This window comes from Alternaria viburni (assembly GCF_023758015.1).
Source record: "Alternaria viburni strain BMP 2772 chromosome Unknown scaffold_25, whole genome shotgun sequence".
NCBI classification, from domain to species: domain Eukaryota; kingdom Fungi; phylum Ascomycota; class Dothideomycetes; order Pleosporales; family Pleosporaceae; genus Alternaria; species Alternaria viburni.
The window spans coordinates 365,035-379,425 of NW_026055794.1; the positions used below are offsets into that span (position 1 = coordinate 365,035).

The following is a 14,391-nucleotide window of genomic DNA, read 5'->3' on the forward strand; positions in this document are numbered from 1 at the left end:
AGTCTACATGTTTGCAGGGACACTGGTGCGCGCGAGATGGGGAGGATGCGGTGGTGGTGTAGCGGTAGCACGACTGCCGATGCTGCCGAGACCGTGGGCCTGAGCCATGCTGCGGTGGAAGGAGCCGATTTTCTGGAAGCCCCTGTTGAAATGTTAGCATTGCACCATTACTGAAGAAAAGGAAGCATTCGCAGCATACTTTGAAAGATCATAGCTTTCCTCCTCGGGCTCAGGCTCCTCCTCGAAGCTCGTCAAGCTGGCACCACGTACCATCCCTCCGTTGCCCACGATACCCAATCCAAGCCCATTGACATTGCTATTTGACCGGGAACGCTGGCTTCCAATATGCCGACTGGCGGGTCTAGAGACGGTACGACTTGGACTCTCTGGACCGGCATCTTCCTCTTCTTCGCCTTTCTCCTCGGCATCTTGGTCTTGATCTTCATTGTCTTCGGGCTCTGCGCTGTTGTACGGCAACATGGGGGGTGAACTGGGGTGGTCGTCGTCATCGCCATCTTTGAAGTCTGGACGTTGTAGTTTGATAGGGCTGAGCTCGAGTGGTGCTTTGGCAGGTGTGCTGGGGAGGTCGACGAACTTCCAGAAAGGTGCTGGACTGGAGAATGCCATGTACTGGCTGGGCATTTGGGCTGTGCTTGGGGGTGCGAGACGGGGTGCGTGGCGGGAAACAAGTGGGGTGACGAGGGCATTATTCATTCGGTTCGCATCGTAGTTGCCATTCATGTTGTTCGAGCCGGTGTCCGAGTACAAGGTTGGTGGTGAGTTACCGACGTCTGTCTTCATACCAGGGACACTCTGCTTAACGGGGTCCACACCGGGTGATGATTCCAGTCGGGATTCGTCCTGCTTGATGTGAGTAGGTTCCTGGCCGTCATTGGCTCCATAAACAAGGCGCTTCGCCGGAGTGACGAACCGATCCTGGTCGCGTATAGTCGGCGATTGCTTGAAACCTCCAAATGGGCGTGGGCCGCGGTCTGGAGTGTAGGATTCGGTGGCCATTGGGACCGACGAAAGCGGGGGCGTAGCGGATCGTGGAGGCGACTTGACACGAGGGGGGTATTGGCTTTGGCGGTTGTCGCGCTCCAAGGCACCTACAAGGCGCTCGGTGGCTTGAGATGGATTGCCCAGCGCGGGCGAACTAGGCCCTGAGCCGTCTATGCGGTATCCGATTGCCACACCGCCCTTGCGAGGGTTGAGCAGTTGCTTCTTGATGAACTCTTCCTTCTCTGACTCTGCAATCTTCCACTTCATACCCTTGCCAGGCTCGTCGGTGCGGCGTGCAACTTTTTCAAACGACTTGTTGAGGGACAGATTGTGTCGAATGCTGTTCTGCCAGCCGCTGTTCGTGTGGCGGAAGAAGGCATACCGGGACTTGATGTAGTCGTAGATGTTGGCAAGCGTGAGCATCTCCTCCTCGCTGCTGAGGATCGCTTGACCGATGAGCTGGGCATAGCTGTGAGGCGGCTTGATTTCTTTAGTTGAGTCTAGGCTGTAGTCAATATCGTCTCCGTTTTCTAGTAGAACTGCTCGAGAGAAGGTAGCAGGTGAGCCTTTGCTGCGCGGGTCCTTTTCGCCTCGGAAGGTCATGGGGGTACCAGGTTGTGGGTATCCAGGCGTGGACGTCATCTGATTGTAGTATGCTTGTGACGATTGGTGTTTGTTGCGAGGGTGCGAAGACGGTGGGAACGGATCGTACTGGTCGCGCTTGGGGGTAGGTCCGCTGGGATGCGCGTGCTGATGGGGTTTTGGCGGCGGGTTGCCGTCGTTGTCAGACTCGGCGGCGTCCTCATTCTTAACCTGACGCCACAACATGGGGTGGAAGTGGTCCTCTTGGTTGGCGAGAAGGAACAGCATCTGCGTGCTCATGATGCTGATACAGATACCCGAGTGTAGGGGTGCCTTGTCTCCTCTGGTGAGATGGCGGTCGTCTAGCTTGAGACCGTTGCGGCTATTCACAGTGATGTACCACTGCTGGTCGTCAACCTCAAAGTTGATCTCGGCGTGGACGCGAGATATCTGGCGCTCAGGTCCAAGGTCAATGTGCACGCCCCAGTCCTGGCGGTTGGGGTCACTTGGTGGCAGCCCAGAGAGGTCGGGCTGGGAGCTCTGCTGGTTGGAGCGAGTGTTCGAGTCTACACGGCCGATTCTAACTTGCGTGTCCTGAACGAAGAAGCACCAGTCGCGGGCCGCAATCTTGGCAAAGGCCGGGATGTTCTTGCCCTTGTTGCGCTGCGACTGCAGGTCGTTGGCATAGTCGATGGCGGCGTGGGGCACATAGCCGGGCACACGGAGGGCGGCTATGACGATGTTCTGGCGCTCTATGGGGTCCATGGGGTTTTCTGCGTCTCCGCCGTTGGGCAGTGTCGTGTTGGAGTCGTTGCTGGCGACCGACTCTGTGATGCGGGTACGGGGCGGGTCGGGGGCGGCCGTGGCAGCGGGCTCTTGGGCGGCGCCATTCAACTGTGCGAGTGAGTACAAGTTCGCCGCAACACTGGTGGTGTTGGGGCTGCTCACCCGCCTGCGCTTGCGCGAGGGCGTGGCATCTGGCGTGTCGGGTTCAGACTGCTGCTGGGCGTCTCTGCGCGAACGAAGACTTCTACGAGTCGACATGGTGCATGCGGGGGGCTAGCGAGCGAATCTGTGGAGGAGGAAAATGTATCAGCGAGAGTTGTGCGAGTGTGGGCATCCGTGTATTATTTGTTTTGGGTGGTGACGGCGGACCATGGGAGAGGGACGAGCCAGCCACGGACGTGCGAAGAGCAGCCAGCCAGGCGCCCCACCAAGCGACTCGACACACTCGGAACGGGAGCTGCTTACCGCGAAACGTCGGTGTTGGATTCCCAATGCACTGCGCGCGACTGGAAGGCGTCGTCCAGGGAGCGGCGGCGGGCCGGGGGCAGGCGTCGCAGGGCGGTGGTGACGAGGAGGGTGGAAGAGCGCGCGGTCGTGGGCGGAAGGGTCGACGTATCGGCGTGTTTGTTATTCCAGCACGACGCGACTTGGTGGCTAGCGCAGGCGTGGCGATGACCTCAGGACGCAGCGAGACAACGGTGACAATGCGCGACGCGTGAGATAGTCAGATAGTCGGTGGCTATCGATAGAGAGATAATGGAGCAGAGCCGCAGGAGCACGGAAGGGGACAAATTACGTCGCCTTGGTGTCCTGGCTCAAGATGCTATCCGTGCGCACTCGTGATCAAAATAACGCGGTAGCTGGCAGCGCGCCCCCAGCCGTGAGCGACCCAGACTATGACTTCCAAACATGCACGCTGCGCCGTTGTCAAACGGGACGCCTGCAATATGATGCCCGCCTCCTGTCATTGCGCCCTGAGCGTTGCTTCTCCAGCGCACTCAAAGACCCCAAACGCTCCAGCTCAGGTGCCGACTGTGCGCGTCGGGCCCAGCCAAGCAAACAATGACGCCATGCAATCGGGCTTGAAAACCGTTCGCATGCCGCCAACAGGATCGCTGCTGGCTGCACCAACGGCCCACCAACTCGACGCCAATCGTTGCCGCTTCGGACGCTTACTCACGCTCGCTTGCTGTGTGTACTGCTACACGATGAGCGAAGAACGTCGCAGAATACCGCGTCGACATCCTGCATAACGATCGCAACTTTGCATCGTTTGTCCCGTGACGCGTTGAATTTTGATCGCTCTAGCTACATTAGTCGCCTCGTAAACGCATTCCTTGACTCTTGCCCGTCATCGAGGCTCCACGCCGAAGCGCAGCCGGCCCGCGATACGCATTACCCCTCAATCCATCGCAATAGGGCACGATAGCCGCTGTCTGGATCGATCAAGCGTACATGTAGCGGTTTCACCAAGTTTGACAGGCAAGACACGTGCACACACCATCAGGCAACAGTTCCAAAGATTCGTTTCTTCATAAAACTAGCTATGACTAGCTGACAATTAAGGATTGAACATTACTGTTGATGGTGGTTATCCAAACAATACAGATCTCGACGACTCTTCTAGGAAGTGTAGTCGCTGGTGTCCATCTCCGCAGTAAGCAACAACTTACGCGAGCTGGCACCGACGTACACTGTCTTGGGGTACTCAGAGATGACCCAGTTCTGGGCAGCGACGTCCCAGTTGCTAATGTCACGGCGGGTGATGTCAGCGTGGAAGGTAGCGCTCATGCCGGGCTGGATGCTCAGACGGTCAAAGGCGCGGAGCTGGACCACGGGGTCTTCAGGTCCACCAAGAGCAATGTAGCACTGAACAACTTCGTCACCAGCGACGGTGCCGTTGTTGGTGATGGTGGCCTCAACAGTGTAGAGAACATCCCACAGCTGAGGGTTACCACCGGGAGCACCACCCGCGGCGATGCGAGCCTGAGGTGAGCCATCAGTGGAACCCTCGGGCCACGTGTAGTCGACACCGTACTCAGGGTCTTGCGACGCCTCAGCAAGGTCAGTCGAGTTCAGGTAGGGGTAGATGAAGGTGGCCGGGCGGGTGAAGTTGGCGGGGAACTGGTACTCCTCAATGTTCCTGCTGTAGTTGCCAAGAGTAGGGGCAGCAATGGTCTGACCAGTAGTGGGCTCGTATGCGCCAGCAGGCACCTTGACGACACTGATGTTAGAGTACTCGAAGGTGGTGTAGGAGAGACCGAAACCGAACTCGTAGATGGGAGTGATGTTCTTCTTGTCAAACGCGCGGTAGTCAATGAAGACACCCTCGTCGAAGTTGTCCTGGGGGCTACCGTGGCCGTTGGTGGGCTCGTAGGTGACATCGGGGCCGTACTCTTCCTGGGAGCTGCCAATGGTGAAGGGGAGCTTGCCACCGGGGTTGTGGCGGCCGTAGAGGATGTCGACGATGGCGTTACCAGACTCTTGGCCAGGAAGACCAGCCCAGAGAATGGCAGTGATGTTCTCGTTGTCGTAGAAGTTGTTGACAAGGACAGGTCCGACAGAGTGGATGACGACAATGGTGTTGTTGCACAGTGCCGACACGTTCTGGATCAGAGTCTCACCGTCTTGCCAGACAGTGAGGTTGTTGCGGTCGCCCATGTTACCTATGCCTCAGTTAGTAAGGTTTCAATATGAAAGCAGGATAAAATATACCATCGACGGTGATGTAACCTTCACCAGAGTCCGCGTTAACAAAGACGATAGCGTGGCTAACCTGGCTGGCCATTGCCTGGATCTGCGCGTAGGCCCAGTTGTCGGTAACGGAAGTGACGACACCACCGTTGTCGGTGACCTCGCGCTTGATGGACTCGAGAGGGGTGACCAGGTAAGGGAAGTCGGCGGTTCCAGATCCCCAGCCCATGGCCAGAGTGCCGTTGTCACAGCCACGGTCGGCGCATCCGTTGGGACCGTACTCGTTCTCACCAGCGTCGTTACCGAAGACACCAGTCCACTTCTCGTTTCCGGAGAGAGGAAGGACACCAGAGTTCTTGAGCATGACAGTCGACTTGGCAGCAGAGCGGCGAATGGAGCGGAAGTGGTCCATGCGAACGTCAATGTGCTGGTTGACAAGCTTGTTGCCGACCTGTGCGTAGTAGTGCTCGTATCCATAAGTGTCGCGTTGCCAGCTGTCGAAGTTGACAGGGATGGACTCGTCGAGGCCGACGAAGTAGTAGGCGGCCATGATACGGACAGCCGCATCGTCGAGACGCCACTGAGGAACGGTACCGTTGAGGATGGAGATGGTCAGGTTGGTTCCCCAGAAAGACTGGCCGGAGTTGAAGTCGGTGTCACCGGGCATAGTCATGTCCAGGCCAGCAAGGGTGGAAGAGACACCAGAGTGTTGAGCATCCCAATCAGAGACGATGAAACCTTGGAAGCCAAGCTCGCCCTTCAGAATGTAGTTCTGGAGGTACGAGTTCTGGCAGACCTGAGAGTTGTTGACCTTGTTGTAAGAGCACATGATAGATCCAGTTCCAGCACGGATGGCGTCGGCGAAAGGCCACAGGTAGAGCTCGTGCAGAGTCTTGTCATCCAAGTTGGAGCTGATGGCATCGACGAAGCCAAAGTCCTCGAAGTTACCGGGCTGGCGGAAGTGCTCCTGCTCGTTCATGATGAAGTGCTTGGTGCAGGCGATGACACCAGCGTCCTGGATACCGCGGACGGTGTCGGCGACAGCATGTCCAGTCAAGACTGGGTCAGGGGAGAAACCTTCCCAGTTACGCTGGGCAGATGTTAGTGAATGTTAAGGCGGTTGGGTCGAACAACTTACTCCACCCTTGGGATGGCGACCAAGAGGACCGATCGCAGGGCCGAGTTGCACGTCGACACCCTTTGCGCGGTGCTCCTGACCCATCTGGTAGCCACGGCGGTAGAACTCGCCACGGTCCCATGATGCAGCAATAGTGCCACCTGCAGGGAAAGCAGAGACGTAATCGGCGAAACGGATACCCAGAGGGCTGTCTTGCAAGCAGAGAGGGTCGAAGTCGAGACGGGGGATGGCGCCAACGTTGCCAACGCAGGCGTCACTCTGCCATCCAGTTCCGGTAGTGAGGTTCACTTTCTCGATGAGAGTAAGCTGGCTGACAAATGCCTTTGCCTTTGTGATGGCATCAGCCCAGTCGCCGGTGGTGTCCTCTGCCCAGCTATTTTCGAGTCAGCAATCGTGTTCCAGATGTGAAGTTCGGTCATGTCGCGATGCAACTGCCGCATGTGAAAGCTCGGTGGAGCCGGCGATCCTTCGCTCTTCCCCACACCTGTCAAGCCCACTTCTACGGCTAATGACTTGTAAAATGCCGAAATTTGTACGTACGGGCTGGGGTAGTATGGAGGACTCTCAGCAAAGTTCAATGGACTGCTGGTGTCGTTGGAGCCCGTGTTGTTGGAATACTTGTTTATGATCAGCGTAAGCTCGTAAACACGGCTGCAGGGGTGAATTGTACAGCGCGCAGAAAGGGGAAGAGGGCAACAACAAGATGCGCAAGATCGCGTAGCATCTCTGCAGCTTGAGTAGAAATATCTTGCAGTGCCAACGGCGTTGTGATGCGTAATTAGAGAATGTGCAAACATACCTGGGCGTGGGCAAGGCCCGCAAACAATGCTTGTGCAAGCCACAGCATGGCGTCCGGCTGGCTGGGAAACGCGGCGATTGAGATACAAGAACACAGTAATATAAATCTACTGTGGTAGTATGCAAGTAGGAGTTGAGAGCGCTCGCAGACGCAAGCCAAATGTTCCGGGCGCCATGACAGCTTTATTCACAGCCGCGAGCAGCAAGTGACAAGGGCAGGGCATAGCTTCCCCAGCGCCCAGCTACCCGTCCCCTAGCACCATGCGACGTCACGACCCCAGGCGCAAGCGGCTGCCTCTTCTTCTGCGGGGGACGTGTGCAGAACCTGCTGATCCCCGCCCCTAAGCCCTCAATGACTCGATGGAGCGCACCCCGGTGCCTCCGCTGTGTTCTTCTGGCCCCGATGTTTCCTTGGAAGCCCCATCACATGGTCCGTCTCCAGTCAAGACTGCTGCGCATATGCAGCGACCATCGACTTCTCGCAGCTGCATCACGTCAAGGTAGCTCCACAAGGGAGAAGAAGAAATATTGCTTCTCTCCCGTCTCCCTCGAGCTACGTGCACGGGCGCGTTGAATGACCCTGGCCGTGTCCATCGTCATCTACCTACGTCAACCCCGGACGTGCATATAAGCTCACACTCAAAAGCCCTTTCCGAGCGCCACAGAACAGCCAAGCTCGCAGTGGGAGGTGCGTGAGGCGCCCTGTCTCGCTGGCTCAAGACGTCCAAGCCAGGGCAAGACACCCAGTGCGGGGTTGGTGTCGTATTCGAGCTTCCATGCTTCCGTCTTCAACTGCGCCGCAAAGTCGCAAACCTTGGTCTCTAGCATCTGCTCAGTAGCGTCTGCTGTGAGGTCCGACATTCCGTTGGGCTGAGAAATCGGCGGTATAGCTCCTCGGGGTAGACCCCAGTATTACCTGGAGCACCCGCATTATACATTGGCGAATCCTCGGAAAAACTCTTTGAGGACATGCTCCCGTATTGCAAGCTCACATTTACGTCCGGACCGTTGCCTCGGCGTGTGCTGTCGAGCAACTAGCAGCTGACCAGGTGCGCTTGAGAGCTTTTCCACCGGATGATCTAGTAAGCACCAGGACGCTCTCGTGGGCCGCCCCACTCGGCAGGTGGTACAACGAAAGTCACTCACGTCACTGATCTAGTCTGAGTAACTTGACCCCGATACTGACCCATTTGTGCTACACCTTTTCTCTCAGAGCAGCATCGCGTCAATACCAAGCGGATACACGAGCCGACGGTACGTTGTTCGGCATGTCCTCCACCATCCGCCATGCTTGGCTGTGTCTCTCAATTGGTCACTACGTTGCAAACGGTACAAAGTACCTTGAATGTCAAAAGTACCTCGCGGTACACCGATAGTCTGCGATCCCTACCCAAGAACATCGCTAGCCACGTTGGCTCCGAGTCCTAAGAATACCAGCAATATCCGAGTACCCGTTTTCCAGTGTGACGATCGCAACTTAATCAACGTAGTCGCGGTGTATTAGCTTCGCGCTTTCAAGGCATATCGCTGGTGGTGGTCAATCTAGATGTCGTCGTCCTGTGCAAGGACTTGCATGAGTCGTTCACGCTATATACCCCGCTCCGCGTGGAAATAGCGCCTATTACGTCTAGCCTGCAGAAGTCTACCAGGTTCCAACGTATAAACGTATGAGCGTATTTCGGGTGAAGACGACCGTCTGCGCCACATTCCACGATGCCGATACAAGAGATTGGAGCTCTCTCCTGGAGTTGTGCCCAACGGCGCAGGCTTACTCAACATCATCTCGGTGCGGTCAGATTGAATTGCACCGGGCCGTCATGTTATATCCGCAGTTGAGCCTAGCCTATAGCCGAGCCTTTTGAGATAACTTGGATCACATATCACGTATTACATTGAACTTTTCACTCCGTCGAAATACTGAACTTAGATTGTGGAGCCTGTTCTTCTCCTTTCGAGCCTAAATCCGATCAAGTCTAGCATGTCTTTGATGCAGCGCCATACGGACTTTCAGCAGCTGGAGATGACAATCGATCGCTTTCGGAGATGCGCTTTCATACGTGTGCGTGGCTCAGGGTCTGACTAGCTTCGAGAGTTGCGACATTGATGACGAAGCATGTCTGGTTTCCAGCTGGCGAGGAATCGCGAACAAAAGGTTTGAGCTTCACAGCAATATCAGACAACTTGTCTGACTCGGAGCTGTAATCACATCTGAGGAAGAGCATTGAGCTACACAACTGGGCGCCTACCCTTCGTGCCGGTACACGCCATGATCTCTAGTATACAAGACGATGGCCAGGTGACCTTCATCAGATGGTAGCGACAAGAAGCGGATCCAGCAACTGTTCCCTAGTAGGCGTACTGCGATACAAATGTGGATGATGGATTATGGCGAATACGGTGTTCGAGTGTGAAAGCTAGCGAAAGATGAAGCCCCAGATGGCGCTAAACCTGGTGCGGGGTTGGTGGAGCTTCTAGAGAGTAGGCCGCCTGCTGGCTGTGCACGACATCGTACCCTCAACCACATGCAGCTCTCTGCTATCGAAAGGGCGGAATGCCCTATGTTTCGAGGTTCTGTTGTTGTGTCCCTACCAGAGTCATTTGACTGAAGGGCGAAGGCTCGTGATCTGACGTCATGGTCAGCCCTCACCATGTTCTCGCAGTACGACACGAGTCTCGGAGCATTGATTGATCAATCAGCATACGTGAAGAGGTCAACCAGATACGTCTTCAGGCCACAGTCTCATTGGAGCTAGGATATGTCTGGTATCTGTGGGGTACAGTGGTGATGTCTCGTCGAAGCCAATGACTGTCAGCGCCGCAAGGCTGGCTGCCTGCAGGCAGCACCACTGCGCCTTCCGTTGAGTCAACAGCCTTGAGTCAAACCTCGCACATTTAACTACATGCTGTTCTCTATTTAAGGTCCTCTTGCTTAGTGCTTCATGTGTCACAGTAGCATACACCATCTCGTTTACCATGGGTTCCAAGTTCTCTCGAGCGGTACGGCCGCAGGTGAAGGCTGCTGCCTCGCCAGTCGCGACTGCCCAACATCACGACATTGACCATGCAAACGCCAAACGGGACTGCCAAGAGGCCATACCACGGGTCTCAGACCCTTATTGTCACGACGACATAAACGTTGCAACTTCTACCACCACACCCACAATTCTGCAAAGACGCAACAGCGCACCCGCCTTATCATCCAATTCCGCGTCTTCTGTCGGTATGGAACAAAGTGCTACCAATCCCTTCCTTATCCGCTACGAACGGTTGCGACTTGCGTTTATTCGAGACCATCCCAACGAACCGGCACCGCAGCCAGCGCTTACGCGGCCCCGTTCTCCTCCAGCACCAGCACCAGCACCAGCACAGCCTACTCTTACTTTGCCCTTGCCAGAAGTACAGTGTATTATATGCTGTACGGAATTACCAGGTGCCAAAAGCCCGAAGCACTCAATGGAGGTTGTGAAGCCATGCAGACAATGTGGCAGTACATACTGTGGGTCGTGCATCAAGAGGATGTTCACCGAATGCTGCAAAGATACCACGCGCATGCCTCCAAGGTGCTGCGGACAGATACCAATTCATTACGCAAAACCGCATCTGACGAAGGAGGAGTTCACAGAGTTCAAATCCAAGTACGAAGAGTGGCTCACACCAAATCCATTCTATTGTCCAGTGCCAACATGCTCGGCCTTCATTCCAGAACGACTCCTGCCCGAACAGGCAACAAAGAAGCAAGGGAAGCGCGCTGACTCTGGTGTTGGAACGCCAACGTCGAACGTCTTTGCGTGTCCAACCTGCTCAGCTGAGATCTGTCTCGCATGTCGGCAAGTCGCTCACCCGGACGCTATATGCAATATCTCTGAGTTCGGCATCGATGCAGAAACTACAGAGCTGCTGAAGAGCTGGGGATATAAGAGATGTCCGAAGTGCGGCCATGGACTGAAGCGGATGTACGGTTGTCTACACATGGAGTGTCGGTGTGGAGCGCACTTCTGCTACATGTGCATGGACGAGCCGGAGGACTGTGGTGGAGCGTGTAATGAATATGGAGAAGACGACGGCAGTGACGGCAACATCACGGAGTCTGATGAGGGCGAGTCTCCATCTGGCACGAACGATGCATCGGCGCTATCCAACGAGAAATCTCAAGCGCAAGAGACGGTTGGCGCAGCAGCGATGTCTTCGCCACAGCCAGCGCCTCCACGTAATCTTGATGCTGGAGGGCCTCGTTACTGGGAGAATCAAGATCTAGACTTTGGTGAAGAGCCAGGGGAAGACTACCAGGACCGCTCATGGAACTGTGACCACAGCTTCGAAACCTACAGAATCCCCCTCGCAAAAGCTCTAATCAACGATTCCGCGGCTGAGATGGAGTGTGTAAAATGCTGGTGTTCAATACACCCAGAGATCGAAGCACCCAAAACCGCAGTCAATGAGATGAAGGTAAAGACCGTACCCGCAGGTATAGTACGAAGAGCCGGTCGAGGGTTCAGGAGGGGTAACGGACCAGGGCGAGGGCGCGGTCGCCCACGCGGCGCATACGCACCTCCTCGCGGTCTCTTCCAAGCTGGTGATGCCATTGGAACAGCGCCCCATCTTACTACTTCCGTCGCCTCGCCGCTATCTGAAAGCGTGCCCATTCGCGAAACCTCGCCCATGGAGGATGTTCAGTACTCTTCCGGCCGCGTGGTAGATACCTACGGCAACATCATCGCGACATCAGAGGTTGAGCTTCGGCGCCGGGCATCCGATGCATCTTTCGTTACTGATGCCGTTCCTCCACGAGCGAATGGAAAGGCTCACACTACTTTCAATACCCCATCGAACATCTTCTCTATGAAGTTCAGTCTCGCTCATGAGTGCGTTAACTGCGCCTTACTCGTGTGCGCATCGTGCAAAGATGGTATCTTGGCTGCTGAAGAGGGGAAGTGAGAGTCCTAACCCTTTCCGTATCTCTTACTTTACACGGAGACTTGCAGCATTTATTAGCATGGGGAATTGGAAGTTAAACTGCAAGGGCGTTACGGGCATACGGTTTTCCTTCTGTAGTTTGAAGACTCTTTTCAAATGGGAAGATTTGAACACTTATTATCGAACGGCGTATAGCAAGTCACTGAAGCACCCGTCTATGCACTTCAAAATGATGAGTAGTGCTGGAAAACACCATGGGGTTGCATGTGGATTGTGGAGAAGTCTTGCGGCGATATATGCGTCTCGGTCAGCGATTACATGCTTCCTCAAACAGCTACTGCGCGTTGAAGTATTTCACGCTTCGTCCTCGTAGCAGGATTGAGCGGTTATATCGAGTTGCATCATCTGCGTTTAAGGAAGCGACGTCAACACTTCCTTGGCTCTATGGCCCTGCTGCCTCAGTACCTTTGTTCACCCAAATATATGCTACATACCTGCGACTTCAGACCCTGTTCACTCCTCACACACTGAGTGCTGAGCTGTCTGATGACACTCCATAGACCCAGTTTGGCATCTAGCATTCTAGCACGCCTCGGGATAACATGAGTGCCATTCGTCCTTCCTACAAGCACTCCTTATTGGTGACAAGAGCGTGAGGATGCCATCAAGGTATACACAATCATCAGATACAATTTTTTATTCTTGTTAATAGAAACGTACTACCGCACACGAGAGGACCGACCGGGGAATCAAAACACTTGCAAAGGTTGAGCTCAAGTTCACTACATTCGTGGTACCGGTAGATGTAAGTATTTTAGCCCGCCGACATCTCTGATCGAGATTCCTTGATATTGTGCTTTCGCTCTCCGTTCGCTCGTCCCGTCGTGAGATAGCTTATTCATTCGTTCATTTCATCCACACTTGACTGTCGGATGCAGGTATGTCCTGTTTTCAGGCCGGAACCAAGGTTGACGCAATCTATGCGCCCAGGCTGGGGAAGGCGCTGGAATCGGTGATGTTGATGTTGGACTGGGCACCGCCGCGGCCTCCACGACCACGGGCCTCGCCACGTCCACGACCCTCACCGCCACGGCCACGTCCGCGGAACTCGCCACGACCTTCGCCGCGACCACGTCCCTCGCCACGGAATTCACCGCCGCCACGGCCACGACCGCGGAACTCGCCACGGCCTTCGCCACGGCCGCGTCCTCCTCGGCTGCCGCCCTCACGGGGAGGGGGAGCAAGCATGCGGTCACCGTCGAGCTCGACGTGGACCTTCTCCTTGCGGGCGCGCTCGCGCTTGGCCTTGCCTTGGGAACCGGCCATGAAGTCCTCTTGCTCCTCACGGGCGAGAGCAGTGCCCTCGGGGAACTTGGTGCTGCTGCCCTCGTTGGCCTTGCGGACGTTCTGGGCGGCGAGAGAGAGCTTCTTCTCGGCGAGCTCAGCGAGGTAGGCGGCGTAGGACTTGCTCTTGTCCTCAGGCTCGGCGTCGGCCTCGCCCTCAGCATCCTCCTTGATGGCGTCCTTCTCTTCAGCCTGAGCCATGGCCTCTCCAGCCTGCTCGTCAGCCAACTCGGCATCGCCGTCCTTTCCGCCCCAGCCGTGTGCGGCCTGCTTGTCGTGCTCGCTGGAGATTGTTAGACCTGACCGTGATGTGATATGGGATTTCTTACGCGATGCCAGTCCTGCTATGACGGTCACCTTGAGCAGCGCCTCCGCGACCTCCTCGTCCACCGCGACCGCGGCCACGCTGTCCACCACGACCTCCAGTGCTGGTAGGCTCTGCAGAACGTCAGTATAGGTACGAATTAACCAGTGACAGGTCACTCACCGCCAGATCCCCTGCCGCGGTTCTTGTCAGAGCCGACGCCGCGATCCCGGAATGCTGTGCTGCGTTAGCAATTGTCCGTTGAACTTCCCGTGAGAGTGTAGAGCATGGGGGTTGCTCCTTGTATCCGACGTACCGTTGTCGTTGGCGTTGTCGGACTGCTTGGCACGGTTCTGGTTGCTCATCCTCTCGGGCATGGGCTTGGGGGCATCGGTTCCCTCGCGCTTGCCGTGCCTCATGACGGGCTTCTCAATTGCCCTCGTCGGTGGGTCAGCCGGCCTGTCGGGGTCGAGCTCGGGGTCATTGCCTGCGGGGTCGTGAGTGAGAGTTCGGTGCCTGTGCTGTGCGCTGCGACATACCCAGCAGCTCGTAAATGTTCTGCAGTTTTAATTAGCATCTTGAAGCTGTCTACTGTGGTGCAGGCCTTCTCGCAGCCCTCAATGGAAGGCGCGAAGCCGGACCTGATGGTGGGGTGAGTTGTAGCTTACCTTGGAAGCAATTTGCGACATCTTGACGGATTGGAGCGCCTTTCGCGCTTTGCCCTTCTAGATGCACAATCTGCCGGGAGAGAAAAAGAATGCGAGAGCTTGCCCTACAGATTTTAGGGACGTGGCTCTCAGAAGTTGACTCGCGAACGGGGTGATAGGCG

At 55.9% G+C, this 14,391-nt stretch overlaps 4 protein-coding genes across 4 annotated transcripts; 1 reads left to right on the forward strand and 3 right to left on the reverse strand.

Moving 5' to 3' along the window:
* Window positions 1–3: 3 nt before the first annotated feature.
* Window positions 4–2,628, reverse strand: J4E79_009528 (uncharacterized protein; the record flags this gene model as incomplete). The annotated part of the gene is made up of 2 exons (XM_049358373.1): window positions 4–142; window positions 200–2,628. 2 exons carry the CDS (start codon window positions 2,626–2,628, stop codon window positions 4–6), a joined length of 2,568 nt encoding a protein of 855 aa, XP_049207228.1.
* A 1,365-nt stretch (window positions 2,629–3,993) lies between these two features.
* On the reverse strand, window positions 3,994–7,049 carry J4E79_009529 (uncharacterized protein; the record flags this gene model as incomplete). Its single annotated transcript, XM_049358374.1, has 5 exons — window positions 3,994–5,036; window positions 5,086–6,154; window positions 6,203–6,575; window positions 6,743–6,819; window positions 7,002–7,049. The coding sequence occupies 5 exons, from the start codon at window positions 7,047–7,049 to the stop codon at window positions 3,994–3,996; spliced, it is 2,610 nt and encodes an 869-aa protein (XP_049207229.1).
* A 3,953-nt stretch (window positions 7,050–11,002) lies between these two features.
* Window positions 11,003–11,935, forward strand: J4E79_009530 (uncharacterized protein; the record flags this gene model as incomplete). Its single annotated transcript, XM_049358375.1, has 1 exon — window positions 11,003–11,935. The coding sequence occupies one exon, from the start codon at window positions 11,003–11,005 to the stop codon at window positions 11,933–11,935; it is 933 nt and encodes a 310-aa protein (XP_049207230.1).
* A 957-nt stretch (window positions 11,936–12,892) lies between these two features.
* On the reverse strand, window positions 12,893–14,251 carry J4E79_009531 (uncharacterized protein; the record flags this gene model as incomplete). Its single annotated transcript, XM_049358376.1, has 6 exons — window positions 12,893–13,541; window positions 13,588–13,696; window positions 13,746–13,799; window positions 13,879–14,049; window positions 14,102–14,120; window positions 14,231–14,251. The coding sequence occupies 6 exons, from the start codon at window positions 14,249–14,251 to the stop codon at window positions 12,893–12,895; spliced, it is 1,023 nt and encodes a 340-aa protein (XP_049207231.1).
* Between the last annotated feature and the right edge of the window lie 140 nt (window positions 14,252–14,391).